This window comes from Grammomys surdaster, unplaced genomic scaffold (genome assembly GCF_004785775.1).
Source record: "Grammomys surdaster isolate TR1022 unplaced genomic scaffold, NIH_TR_1.0 174, whole genome shotgun sequence".
NCBI lineage: Eukaryota > Metazoa > Chordata > Mammalia > Rodentia > Muridae > Grammomys > Grammomys surdaster.
Window position 1 is genome coordinate 24,544,216 of NW_021604622.1, and position 18,757 is coordinate 24,562,972.

The 18,757-nt window shown below is 47.1% G+C and overlaps 1 protein-coding gene across 4 annotated transcripts; it reads left to right on the forward strand.

Moving 5' to 3' along the window:
* Positions 1-1,743: 1,743 nt before the first annotated feature.
* Cmbl (carboxymethylenebutenolidase homolog) lies at positions 1,744-18,485 on the forward strand. Of its 4 annotated transcripts, none has more exons than XM_028767615.1 (6): positions 1,744-1,762; positions 9,891-10,123; positions 12,689-12,796; positions 14,085-14,227; positions 16,768-16,859; positions 17,950-18,485. In XM_028767615.1, exons 2-6 carry the CDS (start codon positions 9,909-9,911, stop codon positions 18,127-18,129), a joined length of 738 nt encoding a protein of 245 aa, XP_028623448.1. In that variant the 5' UTR covers positions 1,744-1,762; positions 9,891-9,908; the 3' UTR covers positions 18,130-18,485. The 4 variants fall into 4 exon arrangements, with proteins under 4 accessions (XP_028623448.1, XP_028623447.1, XP_028623446.1 ...); XM_028767614.1 differs by lacking the exon at positions 1,744-1,762 and adding an exon at positions 1,996-2,128; XM_028767613.1 differs by lacking the exon at positions 1,744-1,762 and adding an exon at positions 5,077-5,207.
* Positions 18,486-18,757: the final 272 nt, after the last annotated feature.

Genomic DNA, 18,757 nt, shown 5'->3' on the forward strand with positions numbered 1-18,757 from the left:
TGTAAAGTCCCTATCCCCTCTGGGTTCCTCAATCCATTCTCCTCCCCCTCCCCCTTCCCTCCCCTCCCCTCCCCCTCCCCCTTCTCTACTTCTTTTCTTTTCTTCTCCTCCTCCTTGTCCTCCTCTTCTTCTTAATACACTGTATCTATTTCTGTTTCTTAAAAAAGAAGAACGGCGGGCTGGAGAGATGGCTCAGTGGTTAAGAGCACTGACTGCTCTTCCAAAGGTCCTGAGTTCAATTCCCAGCAACCACATGGTAGCTCACAACCATCTATAATGGGATCCGATGCCCTCTGCTGGTGTGTCTGAAAAACAGTGACAGTGTACTAATCATATATATATAAAATAAATAAATAAAATCTTTAAAAAAGAAGGAGGAGGAGGGGAGGAGGAGGGGGGAGGAAGAGGAGGAGGAGGAGGAGGAGGAGGAGGAGGAAGAGGAGGAAGAATGAAGAACTGGACTGGCTCAGTGGTTAAGAGTTCTTGCTGCTCTTCCAGAGGTCCAAGGTTTGGTTCCCAGCACCCACATAGTAACTCACAACTGGAGTCTGTAATTGCAGTCCAGGAGGGCATCAGACAACCACACGGTGCACATACATACAAACATACACACATCATATGTGTGTCAGGTCCCAAAGAAACTCAGGACAAATGGGTGACTATTAGCATATGAAAGCACATACTGACCTCCAGGCTCACTGGTACTGGTGGCTCTTCTAACCCCACCCCTACCTAAACCTCTCCAGCATAGGGGCTGCTTCCCTTCCCCCAGCTTCCTTTTCCTGTGTAGCCCACCATTACAGTCACACACGTTCCTGGTTCTTTCCCTTGGTTCTCTTAGCTTTTTCCTCTCTTGCCCCACCCCCTCCTAGCTCCCTCTCTCTTCTCTTACTCCTTCGCTCTCCCATCTTCTTTCTCTTCTCATGGCCGTGTCTTTTCTGCTGGCCATGTTCAGTCTGGATGACCTATAACTCCAATCCCAGGGGTCCACTACCCTCTCTGGTCTCAAGGGGCACCAGGCATGCAGACATACATGCAGGCTAAAGGATCATACACATAAAACTAAAAAGTAGGGGCTGGGGAGATGGCTCAGTGGTTAAGAGTACTAGCTGTTCTTCCAAAGTACCTGGGTTCAATTCCCAGCACCCACATGGCAGCTCGCAACTGTCTACACGCCCACAGACACACATGGAGGCAGAACACCAATGTACCAATATACATAAAATACAAATAAATGTATTTTAAAAGTTAAAAAAAATGAAAACAAAAACACAGCTAAACCTCCCTCACACATACTAAAACAAACAAAAAGCAACTTAAAAAAACGAACCTCTATCTTAGAGAAAAACATTTTGCTTTTGTGAAACACTAAGGAGTACCCTCCCACTCCATTGTACGTTCTCGTTTGACAGCTTCGGAAACAGGGAGAGCAATCCTGCCCCACCCGAGACTTTTAACGAAGCTCATGGGCTTTGGGTGACATCCATCTTTCTCAACAGAGATACGGTTTTTTTGTGTTATTGGTTTGCCGTGAGGACAAGCGCTGCCCAAAGCAAGGCCCTGAGCCAGCACTCACATCTTCCAGAGACAGCACCGGAAGATTAACAGAGTTTCATCCGCTTTTGCCTCGGAGTGTTGGGGGAAGGTTGGGGCAAAAGGAAGCCGCTACCCCTCCATCTTCTTTCCTCAACGGTTTCTTTCACTACTTTCCTTCCTCGAAGACAAACGACTTGAGTCACATGAAGGCAATACGTAAGTGGGGGTAAGTACACAAATGTAGTAGCTTATTCCCTGAAATAGCCTGATTGTGATTGACCACAGAGAAGTACTCGTCCCAGTAGACAGGCCCGGGGCTCTGTGCCAGGCTCCCTCCCTGCCTCCTCAGTCCTCTGTTTCCCACCTATCACGGCTCTTCCCTCCCTGCCTCTTGCCTCCATCCCGGAACCAGTCCCTTCGCGGTCCCTGCGGACCTGCCCCTCCCCCAGCTTTTCCCGGGAATGCAGGACACTGTCACCGCGTCCACTTCCCTTGCGGACCGAGACTCCTCCCTTCTTCTGCAAGTCTTTCCCTACCGGGTCAGCTCCAGGGCGTCTGCCTCCAGCTGACGTGCTCCTCAGCATTAGACAAGGTAGGTGCTGGTTGCTGGGGACAGACAAACTTGCTGAACCTTGCTCATAGGTTTGCAAGAAAGCCAAAGGCTTTTGCAGGTGCAGACAGCCGTGCGTGAGGCACTTGCAGGTTCATTTTCCAACATGAACTGCTACATATATTGTCCTGGCAAAAAGGCAAGGGGCACAGTCAGCCCGAGGTACCCACCCTTTACTTCTGAGTATATTTTTCTGTAGTTATTCAGATGCTAGCTTTTAAAAACAGCTGAGAGCTTGTAGTCAAACGTAGTCAAACGTAGTCAAACTCGTGTCCCTGAGAAGAACCCTTCTTCCCTGCCCTTAAATACTATTTTTAGGCTGGGCATTTTGATTGTATTGTTTTTCTGTGAACGTGGAACCGTGAGCAAACTGAGCATATTTGCATTAAAATCAGTACCTAAGTCTGGCAGCCATTCTTCTGGGTGGATAGAAGCAAAGAGGTGCTGTCATGTAAGAATATGCATCCTAGATGGTGGGTCGATCTTGCCAAGACAGTGTGGTTTTACACTCCATGGCCACTGGGGCTGGCCGAGGTCCTAAAGAGACTGGCCGATGCAGTTTATATCCACTTGCTGACAGAAAAGGCCACCTGTTGTTTTTAGAGCCAGTTTAAAACAAGGTAGTCAGAATGGAGCCCTGTGTGTGTGCACAAACACACACACACACACACACACACACACACACACACACACATGGGACAGCCTGCTGGGCCTGCAACAAAGAGAACAGGCCAAAGGCACAGTAGTGATTGACATGTTTAAAGAAATCTCTACGTTCTCCTTAGGTTTAGCTTTCTCTAATGCTGTCCAGACCATGGTCCTTAGGCAAATTGTAGACATGGTCAGGAAAACTGAGAACTTGAAGGAGGGACAGCAGGATCACCCAAGGCTAGGAGTTGGGTCTGCCTTCCCCAGGGCAGGCCTCAAAATCAGGTGCAGTGAAGTTTCTACAACCTTTAACCTGGCAAACCGCCAGCCCCTCCCTCTTGAACTTCAGCTTTCTACAGGATCAAACTTGCCAGTGCACTCTGAGCCCGTGTTTATGATTCCTATTTGCAGGTACCTCCTGATGCAATCCTGTTTGTGCCTTGAGCTAGTTGAGTTTCTTTTTTCTCTATTTCTTTCGGACAACTTCATTGTGTGATCGGACTTCTGAGCTACACAAATCCTCAGAGTTTCAAATCAGGAAACCGGTACTCCGTGACATGCTTTCTTACTGTGCGTGTCTGACTTCCAGGGGGCAGGGAAAGTGATAGTGTTCTGCTCCTAAAAGACTGTCTTCCACAAAAGGTGAACGTTCATCCAGGTGTAAAGAGCAGAGGGTTTGCGGTAGTCACGACAGAGGGGACAGATGTCCTAGCTGACTCGAGAAAGATGTCAGAAAGTGCAGACTCATATCCAGCAAGGGAAGACCCCAGGGAGGTGCCTATGACAAAGAAGACATTGAAAACCCTTGGAGGGGATGAAGGAGCCCTTGGAGGAGGTGAGGGAGCTCTTGAAATTTACCCATCACACCTACAACAGGAACCTAGGTTGTGTTCAAGCTCTCTGTGTAGCCAAGGGCAACCCTGAACTTTTCACCCTTTATCTCCTCAGTGATCAGATTACAGGCCTGTGTCGCCAGGCGGTATTTGAGGTCTGGTGATTGAATCCAGGGCTCCATGTTTGCCAGATGAGCACTCCCTCCACCTACCAGTGACCCCCAGCCTACCTCGTCCTTTGCCTTGTGATTTATAGAGGGGTTTGCCTGTGAGAGGCAGGCTGGTAGGGCCAACATTTGTTCTTAGGGCAATGGGGCTACATGGAGCTCCCTGACTTTAGAAAGCTCTGCCAGTGGGGATTGTGGATCTGCTCTAAGGGTGTACGTAGCCAAAAACACAGAGTTAATGAGCCTGCCCCAACTCAAGAAGAACAGGAACCCTGCCACTCCAGTGAAGGACCTGACACTGTGCAGAAGAAACCGTGCTTCAAAGAAGAGTGCCCTCCTCTGTGGCTCACTCTCTGGCCCTATTCCATGTATCTGAATTTTGCAGTTCTTTGTAGGTCATGGGTTACCGGTAGGCTGACAGATTTCCAAATAATGTCCTGCCTGTTAGAATTAATCTCCTTCCTGCTTCCATTGAGATGAAAGCTTGTATCCGTGTGAACCTTGTCTCACCTTCTTGTTCTCCAGCATCTCCCCCTTTCTCTCCTGTCACCCCAGGTGTGAACTTACTGTGAACTATGGCTACATCAGAGGACAGAATGTTTTCCCCACAGGGTGGCCTTTTGGAAAGAATTGCATAAACCATTCTAACTGAATATACCCAAAAGCGAGGACATGAAGGAGTGTCTTGGCAAGTCCACATTATCTCTGTAGGAAAGGCAAAGGCCCGGGAGGAATATTCTAGGCTTTTATCACATGACTAACGATGTATCACCAGGGGCCTTTCCTTGTTGTACTTTATTTGCTTAAGCTAACCGTAAATGTCACCTCATGTTTTGTTTGCTCTGATAATACTGGGAGATGCTTTGTGCTCTTTTTGACCTTAGAGGCCTGAAGCCCCATGGTTTGTTCTCACTCGGATCATTTGATCCTTGAGAGTTAGCCTCCAGGGCCACAGGACCCAGTGATCATTTATAGTCTGTACAGAAGTGAGGTCTTTGCTTTATCCTGACGCTTGTCTTTTAGGAAATGTGTCATGGGGAAAAGCACAAATCCTCAAGGCAGACCCAGAAACCGTGGGCTGTCAAGGGTCAAGCATGTGTTCCTGATTCTTAGCCTGAACTCCTGCGGGTCAGGCCATGAGTAGAAATTGCCTGCCCTGTCCAGAGTACACTTGGCTCTGCTTCACAGGCTGGGCTCAGTGGTTCAGCCCATGTGAAGGAACTGGGCAGGACTCCAGCCTTCCCCACGTGGCGTTCTTGGCCCTATGTTGGCTCTGCCCCACTCCGTGGGAGAAAAAACTTGGCTCTCCTGGATGTAAAAATTCCTTTTGTAATTGGAGCTCGAGTCAGAAGAGCCTGTTGCCAGCAGCTTTGGAGAGACTAGATTCCCTTGGGTCTTCCCAGCAGAGTCCAGGTAAGAGACTAGCTCATGGGACCGGTTCCTTTTTTCTTTTTCTTCTTTTGTTCTGAGATAGGTTGCTCACCATCTCTCACCCAGGCTGGCTTCCAAGCCAACTTGTAATGCTTGTCCTAGTTTGCTTTCTATTGCTATGATAAAACACCGGGACCAAAAGCTAGTTGAAGAGCAACGGGTTTGACTTACACTTTAACATCACAACCTATTACTAAGGAAGTCAGGACAGGAACTCACGGTCGGAACCTGAAAGCAGGAACTGAGGCAGAAGTCATGGAGGAATACTGTTCTGCTTACTATGCTTGCCTTCTCCGCCTGCCTGCTTGCTTACCTTTTTCTTTTTTTTGGAAGATTCCCTTTCTTCCTCTGCCCAGAGCAGTGTACAGGTATCCCCTGCCTGACGCCAGTTTTTACAGAGACCATCTCAAGTCTGCCCCGTAACGCCTGGGACAGAGCAGACTAATCGTCCTTGGGAGGTTTTTCTAAGACATTTTCATAGGTCAATGGGAAACACTAGACCCAAGAACGGGAATCCATGCCTTAGAGGAGGGGGAGCACACTGGCTGTCTTGGAGGGCCCAAGTTCAGACCCTTTGCTTCTGGGGAAGGCTGAAGCAGAGAAAGGCTCAGAACCAGACTGCAGAAGCCTTTGAGCGAGTGGAAGGTCATCTTTCTTTCCCACTCAGGATCCCTATTGTCTTAGAGTTTCTATTGCTGCAACAAAGCAAAACGTCAGGGAGGATCCTGGAGGCAGAGCTGGTGCAGAGGCCGTGGAGGAGTGGTGCTTACGGGCTTGCTTCCCCTGGCTTGCTCAAGCTGCTTTCTTATAGAACCTAGGACCACCAACCCAGGACTCACAGCACCCGCAGTGGGCTGGGTCTTCGCTGATTGATCACTAATTGAGAAAATGTCCTCTCTGATGATTCTAGCTTGTGTTGTTGACTCAAAACCAGCCATTACACCTGCCCAGAGATGGCCCTCCCACATCCCCTATCAGTCAAGAAAATGTCCCACAAACTTGCCTACATGCCAATCTGATGGAGGCATTCTCTCAACTGACGTTCCCTCCTCTCAAACAACTTTGGCTTGTATCAAGTTGATGAAAACCTGTATCAAGTTGATGAAAACCCCTAACGAGCATATCTCGTGGTCGGCCTGCAGAAAGCTGATATAACAGGCATGCACCCTATGTCAGGCCTTGGAATCTCTTCTCAGTACAGGGTAACCATGGGCATGGGTCTTGATGTTTGTCTCCTGTGATATGTCTAACTGGTAATCATTCTGTAAGTAGCTCATAAAAACAGACCAAGAACACTACTTAGCTTGCTTGGCTGGATAACTTCTTAATTCCCCCCCCCCCACCCCATATTTGAGACAGAGTTTCTCTGTGTAGCATTGGCTGTCCTGGAACTTGCTCTGTAGACCAGGCTGGCCTTGAACTCACAGTGATCTGCCTGCCTCTGTGTCCCAAGCGCTGGGATTAAAGGTGTGCATCGACATTCCTTGGCTTTTTTTTTTTTCATTTAAAAAATTTTCATTATCTCTCTGTGTGTATGTACACCTGCATAAGTTTATGTGCACTGCGTGCGTGTTGGTGTTTCAAGGATCGGAGAGAGGGTTTCAGATCTCCTGGAACTGGAGTTACAGACCACCTAATGTAAGTGCTGGGAACTGAACCCAGATCCTCTGCAGGAACAGTAAGAGCTTTTCACTGCTGAATCATCTCTCCAGCCCTGACTTTTTTCTTTTCCTTAACAGTTGGTTAAAGTAAATTGAAATGTACTAATCTTTCCCTTGACGTTTTGATTTTGGAGTCTCATTTTAGAAACCCCATTGTAGTTTAGTGTTAAAGGAAAGGTATTCTCCTGCATGCGCATGGGACAGGCTAATTCTGCGTTCTCAACTTGGATTTTGAGACTTGGGATATGATCTCTGATGTGCTGGGAGGGGCTCTGTGACTTGTTTTCTCAGCTGGGCCTCTCTGTGTGGCTTCTGTTGCTCCTTCCTTGGTCAGTCTGTCCTTCCCACGTGGGTCAACCGGTCAACTGTGTCCTGTCTTGTTGGCCTCTAGGATGACCTCACAGTGCCCTGCTGTGCCTTTCTGCCCAGCTGACACTTCCTCCTCACTCCAGGACCCTGATAGAAACACAAGGCCTGGGATGGAAGACAGCTTCCCTCCTGGTTTTAGGTTCTCCCTCATTCTTCTTAGTTCTATTAACAAATGAAGGAAACCTGATCCCTCACAGTCTGCCTTGGGACACAGTCACCGACTCTGTGGTGTTTTTGTTTGTTTTCTGAGACAGGGTTTCTCTGGGTAAAAGCCCTGCCTGTCCTGGAACTTGAACTGTAGACCAGGCTGGCCTCAAACTTACAGAGATCCACCTGCTTCTGCCTCTTGGATCACCAAGTCCGACTCTCTCCTGTGGTGTTTTTTTTTTTTTTCCCCCTGCTTGGTTCCATGGAGTTTCACTTCTAATTTCAGATTTTTTTTTAATTTCATGTTTTTTTTAAATTTCTTTGTGCATGTGTATGTCTGTGGGTGGGTGTACGTGTATGTCTGTGGGTGGGTGTACGTGTATATGGGGTACATGTGCACATGTGTATACATGCATGGAGAGGCCAGAAGAAAACCTTGGTAACATTCTTCAGGTGCTGGATACCTTTTAAATACTTTTTAAAATTTATTTTTGTCTTCTTCCTCCACTGCTCCCCCTCTGCACCCCTCTGCTTTATTCCTGTGCGCTCTCTCTCTCTCTCTCTCTCTCTCTCTCTCTCTCTCTCTCTCTCTCAAACACACACACACACACACACACACACACACACACACACCTCTTGGGTGTATATGAACCTGGTTTAGAACTCTTCCAGGAGTCGGAATCTAATGTTTTTAGTCTCTTCTATTGTTCATCTCGTTGAAGGATTTGTTAGATCTGAACGTACACACACTCCCAAAGTAACTACACGGACCCAACCATAGTCCTGCAAGCAGCGCTATCGGGAGATGGGGTCTGTGGGAGGGAGAAGGTCACAAGGGCCCAGCTCGCCTTAGGGTCTTACACGTGCCCTTATGAGCATCCAGAGACCTGTCCTACCCCGTGAGGGGACAGGGAGGAGGTGACATCTGTGGGTCAGGAAGAGTTCATGCTCCGGATGGTAGTCAGTTGCTCTGCCGCTTTGATGATGGCCTTCTGTGTCCGCAGTCTTCAGGACCATGTGGTTCCTTTTGAGCTGTTGTCTCTTGTTCCAGCGGCGTGAGTGGACTCCCAGTAGGTCTGCTCTGTTTCTTCTGGAGGCTGAACTCATTTTCACTCCATCTTCCTGAACACACAGACTGGAGAGTTCTCTGCAGTCCATTCTGCCAATTTACTGAACTTTGAACACACTGTTTCCATGATAACTGATCTGCACAGCTTTTCAGTTTTTATTATGACCTTATCGTATTTAGCTAGTTTTGAGACAGGATCTCTCTCGCACGGTCCAAGCTGTCCTCAGATTTGCTATGTAGCTGACAATAACCTTAAACTTCTCATCTTCTCGCCTCTATCTCCCAAATGCTGCTCAGGGCCTGTATTTTTTTCAGGCTCTCTGTCTCTTATCCAAGGTTCACACGATCTCCAAGTATCAAGGGAATGTTATTTAAAACAAAGCAAAGCAACAGAATGGGTCAGAACCACCATCAAGGGTGCCAGCCGGGCATAGGGATGAAAAGGGTCCTGAGAGCCCTGGTTATGGCTTGGGCTTTCTGTCTGTGGAATTTGAGAAGATGGAGAGTTTGGTTAATAGGGGGATGATTTGGATGGTTTTCATTCTGTGTTTTGTTTTGGAAACAGAGTATTATTGTGTTACTCTCGGTGTTCTGGAACTATATAGATCAGGCTGGCCTCAAACTTGCAGGGATCTGTCTGCTTTGCCTCCCAAGTAATGAGATTGGGCAACTATGTCCATTTTTTGTTTGTTTCTCTATTACGCTATGTGATCTCCTCTTTATCGGTCAAAGCCCTCCCCGTAACGTACCTGATTTTAATCACATGTATGCTCAATTATGAATAGGCACAAGATGGCAAACAGACGATTCTCACTAAGTTCATTTAGAGGATACAGTTTACCTTACCGCAAACCCCCCCCCCCAACCAGTTGAAACCAGATCATCCCCTCCTACTGTAACACAACTGGAGCATGGTTGACTAGAACCTAAGTTTGATGATCGTGAAGGAAAGGAGAAACATATTCCATTGTTCTGTAGGGTTGCATATATAGCTTGATGCCAGGGGTGGGGTGGAGGGAGTCCTATGTGTTAACAGGTTGCTATGGGCATTGTTCAGAGAGGGTATGTATGCATAGTATGTATAGGTAGATAAGGTTTGTAGGCTGCTGGGTATATTATTAGAAGAGAAATGTGTGCATAGCTCAGCCCAAGTGGAGTCCTAAGTTGCTAAACTATTTCCTATGCTTGCCTGACTTCATTGGGTTTACAGGTGTGCACCACCACACCTGGTTTGTGAAGTGCTGGGGACCTAATTCCGGGTTTGATATATACCAGGTGAATGCTCTAGAAATGGGCTACATTTCCAGTTTGCTTGACAGTAGCCATTGCACCACTGAGTTTATTTATAGTTTATTTAGCATAGATTATCCCTAGATCTGAACCACTTGGCATGTGATGAACATTTCATTCCCTCTGTAGCCTGACATCAAGACTCCAATGGCTAACGAAGCTAACCCTTGCCCATGTGACATTGGTCACAAGCTAGAGTATGGTGGCATGGGCCATGAAGTTCAGGTCGAGCACATCAAGGCATATGTCACCCGGTCCCCTGTGGATGCAGGCAAAGCCGTGATTGTCGTCCAGGATATATTTGGCTGGCAGCTGCCCAACACCAGGTACATGGCTGACATGATTGCCGGAAATGGATACACGTACGTATGAAGTTCTGTTCTTTGTTTAAATTCATGTGGATTTCTGTGGGTCGTGTTTTCACTTCAGAAGGACGAAACCAAAAACCCAACACAGCTTGAGTTACAATCTCCGTTACATGATCTATTTTGTTATCTCGGTGATCAATGGTGTGAAGTGGGAACTAGGTATGTTATGAGAAAAGAAGTGTGTGGATAAGTCAACCCAAGTGGAGTCCTAGGTTGCTAAACTATTCCCTATGCTTGCCTGACTTCATTGGTTTTTCAGGTGTGCACTGGCACACCTGGTTTGTGAAGTGCTGGGGACCTAATTCCAGGCTTTATGCATACTAGGTGAGTGCTGTAGCAACTCACCTTTGAAATTTAACTCTAACCTTGTACAGCCAACTGGTCCCATCAGAATCCCAGGGCATCAGGTCCCCAAGGTACTCAGCCCAATAGACATGCTGGACAGAGGGTCCTCTCCCTAAGAAGGGTCCCATCCAGGCACAGGCCAGCACATCTGTTCCCATTCCCCTGTGGACCTTGAAGCATCCCAGCCTCAGGTCTTCACAGGTCTGCTTGGACGGTGACTCAGGATGAAAGTCAGGTAGATGAGTGTCAGTGAAACCTTTTGCTGAAGGTGTCATATGACAGCTGGTGACATTCTTAGCTCTTGTGTTGGTAGATACTACTGCTCTGTTAGTGCATTCCAAAGGATTTAGCTGATAGTCAGGAGGCGTTAGGTCAAACGCAGAGCGCTGATGAACAGATTATGAGAGAACTGGGTCCGGGCCTGTGGCATTCCGGACTCTCCACGGTGATGACATCCCAGTCACTCCACTCGCTGTGTCCTTTGCACACACGAGCCAGGTAATTTCATGGAAACTTGAGTCCCTAGTCCAAAGAAAGCTGGAAGTCTGGGGTGGGGCTGTCTTCCTTCTCCCACTGAGAGGCATGAGAAGACGTCTTTGGGGAGAGTGGGACAATTTCCTGGGAAAGCCTCTAAATATACCTATAATAGCCAAGATGGACAGGGACTTTCTCCTTCCAGCAGCCCTGGTAGGGATGGATATTACCATCCCATATTGCAGATGGGGAAGTCAAGGCACGAAGACAGAGGTTCTCAGTTGCTCTGGGTGAACTTTAAGCAGCTGTTGGAAGGGGACAGTGCCTGCTTAAAAAGAGTCCTTAGGTATAGGGAGGATATAGCACAGGCAGAGAGATAACTAGGCCTTCTGAGCCTCTGGCCTGTTCATGGTACTTGTCTACTTACCATCAAGCCATCTGAAGGTGGACAGTTCACACTTCTGTCTGTCTGTCTGTCTGTCTGTCTGGCCAAGTCAAGAATGTGAGCCCGCGGGCTGGAGAGATGGCTCAGTGGTTACAAGTACTCCATGACTTGGCAGAAAACCCAGGTTTGGTTCAGACAACACACACGGCTAGCTCACAACCATCTGTAATTAGGTACCAGAGGATGTGACGCCATCTTCTGGCCTCTGCAGGTGCCAGGTGTGTATATAGTACACACAATATGTGCAAACACTCATAAAAACAGACACTTTAAAAAAAAAGTGTGAGGGATAAAAGTTGTCAGTTACTTGCCAAGTTCTCTCTATAGTACAAGGAGACCTCAACCTGGCCTGTCAGGCCGGGCCTTGATGCTCTGCCTACCTGTGCAGTAGAGGGGGCTTGTCTTGGGACAACAGAGGCAGGATAGCACACTGGAGTTCATGGCGTACTCTTAGAAGCCAAGCCAGGATGGATGGAGCTAGGGCCACAGTCTCTCAAAGTAAAGAGTTACCTGTGGCTATGTTTCAAGGGACCAGCCCCTCTGCCGCACTGCCCAGGCCCAGATTGTTTGAGGGTAAGTCAAGTGACTAGGACTAGTAATGCCCGTGATTTCCAAACTCTGAGTTGCCTGTGGCTGGGTGATCTATCATTTGGTCCTTTATATGATTTGTATGCATATACAATGACGTATATATGTGTGTATGGTTAAAGGTTTGTGCTCACCACTGCGAGCATTTAGAGGACAACCTCAGACGTTAGCCTTCACTTTGTTTACTCTTCCCGTAGCCTGTTCTAGAACCTGCTGTGGACCTTACTCTTGGGACAGGAAACTGTTTGGCAGCCTGCGCAGGGGCTGAACTATATTACTCGATCACAGTGGCTAGTGTGCCCTCATATTCCTCAGGGGTGCCCTTTGGCCAAAGCCCTTGGCTGGCTGACAGGACCAACTAACCCCACTGAGGCAGGAGGAACCTTTGGCAGGGCACACCCTTTGCCCATAGGTCCAGGTTTCCCTCCTTCTGTGCTGGGATAGCTCTTGAGACGTCTCCCTGCTGATGGCCCTCTCACTTGCTAGAGCAGGGTCACACCAAAGCTACTGGAAACTGTGTACTTGCAGTTGTAGAATCTGAGGCAATCTGGCCTGCAGCAGATGATCTCTGTCGCAATAAAGGCTGGCCTTCGTGGCCAAGGTTTTTCCTTCCCTCTGCCTAGAATCTGTAACCCAACAAAGCATTTAATAAACCCGGACACTGAGTCCAGGTGACTCAAAGGTTGCTTCACGCCCATATTTTACAGAACTATTGTCCCAGACTTCTTTGTGGGTCAAGAGCCATGGGACCCAGCTGGTGACTGGTCCACCTTCCCTGATTGGTTGAAATCAAGAGATGCCAGAAAAGTCAATCGGTAAGTTATCAACAGGCTTGCTTTTGCATTTGACATAGCCCAAGGAGGGGACAGACAAGCTCAGCTCCCTCCCTTCCTCCTTTCCTCCCTCCTTCCCTCCTTCCCTCCCTTCCTCCTTCCTTCCCTCTCTCCCTCTGTCCCTCCATTCCTCCCTCCTGCCCTCTGTATGACTTCACTTGGCTCTAGACAGAGTCCTTCCAAGAGCAAGATGGGAAAGAGTTTTGGTCCAGCACACTCTATAAGCTGAGGATGGAACCTGACATATATTCCTTGTCACACTGCCCCAGCAGGCATAGCGGCTCACTTCCCTTAGAAGTGATGAATTCAAAGTCCTGCATCCACCTAGGTGCTTGGTTGCAAGTGATAGAACATCTATCCCAAGTGGATCAGCAGTTAATGAGCTATTGGTTTATAGAATCAATGAAAGTAGTTTGGGGTTCAAGTAGGAATTGTAGGAATTGGCCCAGCTCTCATCCGTGAATCACAGCTCAGCTTCACTTCCTGTATGCTGGCTTCATCCTCAGGAAAGCCCTCACCTCAGAGGCAGCCCATTGGTCTGTATCCTCTCTCCAAGTAACCTGGAGAGCATCATGCCCCACCCCTCCCCCACTGACTCTGTAGTCCATCCTGAAAACCCATCATTCTGATGAGGGGATTGCTCTTCTCTGACTGGTCAAGTATAAGCCACAGAGATTTAGTTTACACCAAATTCTACACTCTGCAATGGAAGCAGTGTCATGAAGTCTTTTTAAAAAAGACAGTAACAGAACAAAGATAGATTCTTAATCAAGACACTTTCCAAATTATTAATTAGGCAGGTACAGCATGGTAGACAAGTCTCAGCTGTAGGACCCAGATGCTATCTGATAGCATTCTTAGCCCTTTGATTGGTGGAATATATGGTTTGGTTGAGTTGATACATTCCAAGGGTTTTTTTTTTTTTGTTTCCTTTTATCTACTTATCAGGATGTTAGGTTCAACTTTATCTGCGAATTACAAGGGTTAGAACCAACACAGAGAGGCAAAGAACGGCTCACTAATGGGCTAAAGGTAGCTCAAGATAAAGCGCGATTGGCTCCAGACCTGCAACCTCCCAGACTCCTTACTGCCACTAAGTTTTTAGCAGTCAGTCAGCCTTGAAGTTGCAGCTTCTTTCTAGGAATTCCGGTTCTCACCACCAAGGAAATCACAGACGTCAAGTACTATTCATTCAGCCATTCCCGTTACCAGCAAGCCTGAGGGTCAGCTTTGTCAGCTCTTTCTGCAACGCCTTTTCTTTCTGTTCTAGAGAGGTTGATGCTGTCTTGAGGTATCTGAGACAACAGTGTCACGCCCAGAAGATTGGCATTGTGGGCTTCTGCTGGGGGGGTGTTGTGGTGCACCAAGTGATGATGACATACCCGGAAGTCAGGGCAGGGGTGTCTCTCTATGGTAAGTGCCCAGCACATTTTACTCAGGGAAAGCAGGAGGATGATTGAGTGACAGGCTTCTCTCACACGCTGCAATACAAAACCCGCTGGCATGAGGCAAACCAGCTTAGCATGGCTTTCAGAATCTAAAAATAGAGCTGTAGAGATGGCTCTGTCAGTACAGTTTTTGTCTTGCAAGCATGAGATGCTGAATTTGGTCCCCAGAACACATCTTAAGGGAGAAAGAGACAGGTGATATTTTGGGCTTCACTGGGCACTTTGCCTAGTCTACTTGATAAGTTCTAGGGCCTGTCTCAAAAATCTAGGTGGAAAGGCTCCCTGGGAACACAGCCAAGGTTGTTTTCTGACCTCTCATGTGTATGTGCACCTGTGCACCAGCAAATTTGTGTGTGTGTGCGCGTCACACACACACACACACACACACACACACACACTCTGCAAACTTCAAACAGCAACTTTAATTTGCTTTTTAATTAGCAGATTTTTTAAAAAAGATTTCTTTATTTTGTGTATATGAGTATACTGCTGCTCTCTTCAGACACATCAGAAGAGGGCATCAGATCCATTACAGATGGTTGTGAGCCACCATGTGGTTGCTGGGAATTGAACTCAGGACCTCTGGAAGAGCAGTACGTGCTCTTAACTGCTGAGTCATCTCTCTAGTCCTAATTAGCAGATTTTAAAAAATTACACGGGCATGTTGCCTCCATGTATGTCTATGCCCATGTGTGTGTCTGGTGCTTACAGTGGCCAGAAGAGGTTGTCAGAGCCTCTCTTTGGTTATGCTTGTGAGTCACTCTGGGGACTGAATCTGGGTCCTCTGGAAGAGGAGCCTGTACTCCTACCTGCTGAGCCATCTCTTCAGCCCCAACATTTACACTTTAGCCAACAGGAAACAAAGTTATTTTAGCTATGAGATAAGAACCCTTTATCTGCCCTTTATCTGTTGACAGAAACAGCACACCGAATAGACAATTTAAAAGCATCCAGACTAAAATATGTCGAAAACAAATATAAGAGAGTTGAGCGATGTTTCAGTTACACATTCAGGTTTTTATCTGGTGCCTGAACTCTGTGACATGGCGTTTCATCTTCCATTAGCACTAAGGAAAAAAAAAAAAACAAAATATTTCCTTACACAAAAAGAAATAAAGTGAGGTGTAGTACCCCAGTACTTGGGAAGCTGAAGCAGGAAGATTGACATTTTTTTGGCCAGCATGAGGTACACAGTGAGAACTAGTCTCACACAACAAAACAAATGCAATAAATCACTACTATGAGGCCAGCCAATTGTCAGGGCAATGGTGTCTATGGGCAAATTAAAAGGTGTCCCTGGATGCATGCCTTTCTAGCGCCACCTGCTGGCTACTGTTGTGCAGTATGTGAGTGGCAGATTATGGCAGGTGCATCATCCACTGAATGTCCAGACCTATTATCTGGCTTTGTCAGAGTAGTGCAGGATGCACTGCCATCCTTTCTATGGGTCACTGTCTTCTGGACAGGAGTAACACGGAGGAGAGACACTGTGTGTTATTTAGCTCTGCTCTCACAGTGGCAAGAAGCAGGGAAAAAGTTGTTTTTCCTCTCATCTTTTAAAATCATGTGTATGTGTGCACAATGTGTGTCTACACACAACAATGGTGGTGTGGAAGCCAGGGAACAACTTGATGTGGGTTCTGGGATCAATCTCAGATTCCCAGGCTTGTGTGGTTAAGTGAGCCATCTCACCAGTGGGCTGCCGAGCTTGGCAGAGCAATACTTTGCACAAATTAACCTTTAGGCTATCCAGACAAGGATGATCAATCAACTGTATACAATAACCTGTAGAACAGATATTGCATCGTTGGGGTCTTGTTTGAATTAACTTGGTCCAATGGCTGTTCTTATAAAACTGTCTTAGTTCATTGAACACGTGGGGCCTGTGTAGAAACTTCTAGAGTGGTGGTTTGAAAGTTATGACCTGATGTATAAAGCCCTCTCAAAAGAGAACAGCATCAAGTCTATTGGCCTGGTTCCTGCTGAACAGGATGCAGAGTTGAAAGATCCGGCTAAATCAGTTGCACTTCTACAGAATCTCATAGGTCAGGCTTCTGCGGGATTGCTAAAAATAAACCAACAGTTGGGGAGATGGCTAAGGCAGTGAAGACCACACTTCCATGGACACCTGAGTTCAGATGCCTAGCATCTGCATAAAAATCTGCTCAGGGGGAGGGGGGTTGTACATAGGTCACCCCAGGGTTCAGCAGGTGGAGACAGATGGGTTCCTCCGGCTCACTGGCCAGCCAGTCCACAGAAATCCCCGAGCTCTGGGCTCAGTGAGATCCTACGGTAAAAATGAAGTGACTGACTTAAGACACCTGGCCTCCACACTTACACACACGTGTGCAAGACCCCATGTGGGCATGCACACGAAAGCACGCATACCACCTCCATCCCCAACACATGAAAGCAGTCTCTAGCGACGTGGTTTACTTTGCAAAACCACACACACCAAATCCAGGCAGCTTTCTGCACAAGTCAATCTCCCTCAACTCTTTCCAGGTATCATCAGAGATTCTGAAGATGTTTATAATTTGAAGAACCCAACATTGTTTATTTTTGCAGAAAATGATTCCGTGATTCCGCTTGAGCAGGTGAGTGGGCAGCCTTTCACTTGGCTATTGAATTGCTTATTATGACGCTTTTGGATAACGTTTCAAAAACTAATTTATGACTTAGTTTTCCAATGATGAAAATTTACTAATGGAACTTAAGCCCAGAATAGAACTGTTCAGAATGACAGCCAAAGGATGTGTTCCTCATAGCCTGTTCACTGTGAATGGTTTCCATGGTAATCCACCAGTTACCATAGCCTGAGATGGATGTATTAAGCACAGGAAGTTGGATAGGAAAAAAAACCTAACTTAAAAGCAGCCGTTTGTCAATAAGTCTCAATACAAATAATTTTCAACAGTCCTCAACGCTAACACTAACTCAACAGTAACACACAGCAGGCCAATTTTCTGGTCTAGTCACCCATGTGTATGGTCTCAGGTTGATAGGTGGGACAAAGTACATCTCCCCAGTAGCCCCATAGTCAGTAGGGAAATGAGCATGTCTCATGTGCTTGGCTAAGCTGGGGTGGTCAGTAGGCAGTCCTACTGAATGCCCACCCTACCTTGAAGAGGGCTGAACCAGCAAGCTTCACACATGCCAAGAATGTGCTCCACCACCTCAAGCTTTTTCAGATATCTCACTATGTAGACAGACCATGCTAGCCTCAGAGATCTGCCTTCCTCTCAACTGCTGGGGTTAAAAATGTACACCACCTTGACTGGTGCAATTGTGACCCACAGTGCTTTGAACTCACAGTGGATGCTGGGTCTCAGCTCTAGTGTGGATGCAGGGGCTTCTAGAACGGCTATGGAGGCATCATTACACTGCTCTGCAACTCCAGAACTTAAGACAACTTAAGGGCAGTAGAGCCTGTTCACTCTGCCTACTATTGCAATAGAAGACTATCTGGGTGTGGTGGTGCATGTCATTAATCCCAGCACTTGGGAGGCAAAGCTGGAAGCCAGCCTGGTTTACAGATTGAGCAAGTTCCAGGACAGCTAGGGCTTTGTAGAGACCTTGTCTCAAAACAGAACCAAAACCCCCAAAAGGATTGGAAAATACTACTGAAAGGTTAAGGTCACACCATTCTCACATTTGTATGTGTATTTCCCCACCCTGGTGTACTAGGTTTCTACACTGACCCAGAAGCTTAAAGAACACTGCATAGTTAATTACCAAGTTAAGACATTTTCTGGGCAAACTCATGGCTTTGTGCATCGGAAGAGAGAAGACTGCTCCCCTGCCGACAAGCCCTACATCGAGGAGGCGAGGAGGAATCTCATCGAATGGCTGAACAAATACATTTAACAGCACTCAAGCACAAGTTTGAATAGTTAAACTTGCCTGAATAATTAACCACCTTATTTTACACAAAACACAGGGATCCTAAAATTCTGAAACATATAGTAGGAACTAAATGGTCAATACCTATAGGATTTGAATGATAGCAAAACTAATTATTGGGAATCTGGGGCCATTCAGGGACCAGCTAGATTCTCAGGTACGGCCTTACATTGGTAACTGGAGTAGTATCCCGAGTTGCCACTCCGTATATTCAACCTCCCCCAGTGAAGCTCAACGCCACACTTCAGTATGAGCAGTGCTGACATTCAATTCTCACAGCTCTACCTATTCAACCTAATAAAGTCATGTTGAAAAAGTGTCACTTCGTATCTTCACTTTTAAACAAATGCTTGTGCCTAAGCGCCTTCCATGTGGAGGTTGGAACTTAACTTGTGACAATCCTTTCACCACGTGGGTCTGAGGAATCATGGGTTACTGGGCTTGGTAGCCACCCCCACCCTGAAGCACCCTGCAGAACTGAAAATGTGAGACTATCATCCAGCTGTGTCCTAGACTGGGCTCCAAGTCCATCAAACTGGTGCAGGTGGAGCAGACTGCACATGCAAGGGTGGTTTTCTCCAGATTTACTCAG

Coding starts and splice junctions, on each gene's coding strand:
- Cmbl (XM_028767615.1), top strand. CDS start 9,909: ATGGCTAACGAAGCTAACCCTTGCCCATGTGACATTGGTCACAAGCTA. Junction 14,228..16,767: donor GGCAGGGGTGTCTCTCTATG/GTAAGTGCCCAG, acceptor AACTCTTTCCAG/GTATCATCAGAGATTCTGAA. Junction 16,860..17,949: donor CCGTGATTCCGCTTGAGCAG/GTGAGTGGGCAG, acceptor CTGGTGTACTAG/GTTTCTACACTGACCCAGAA.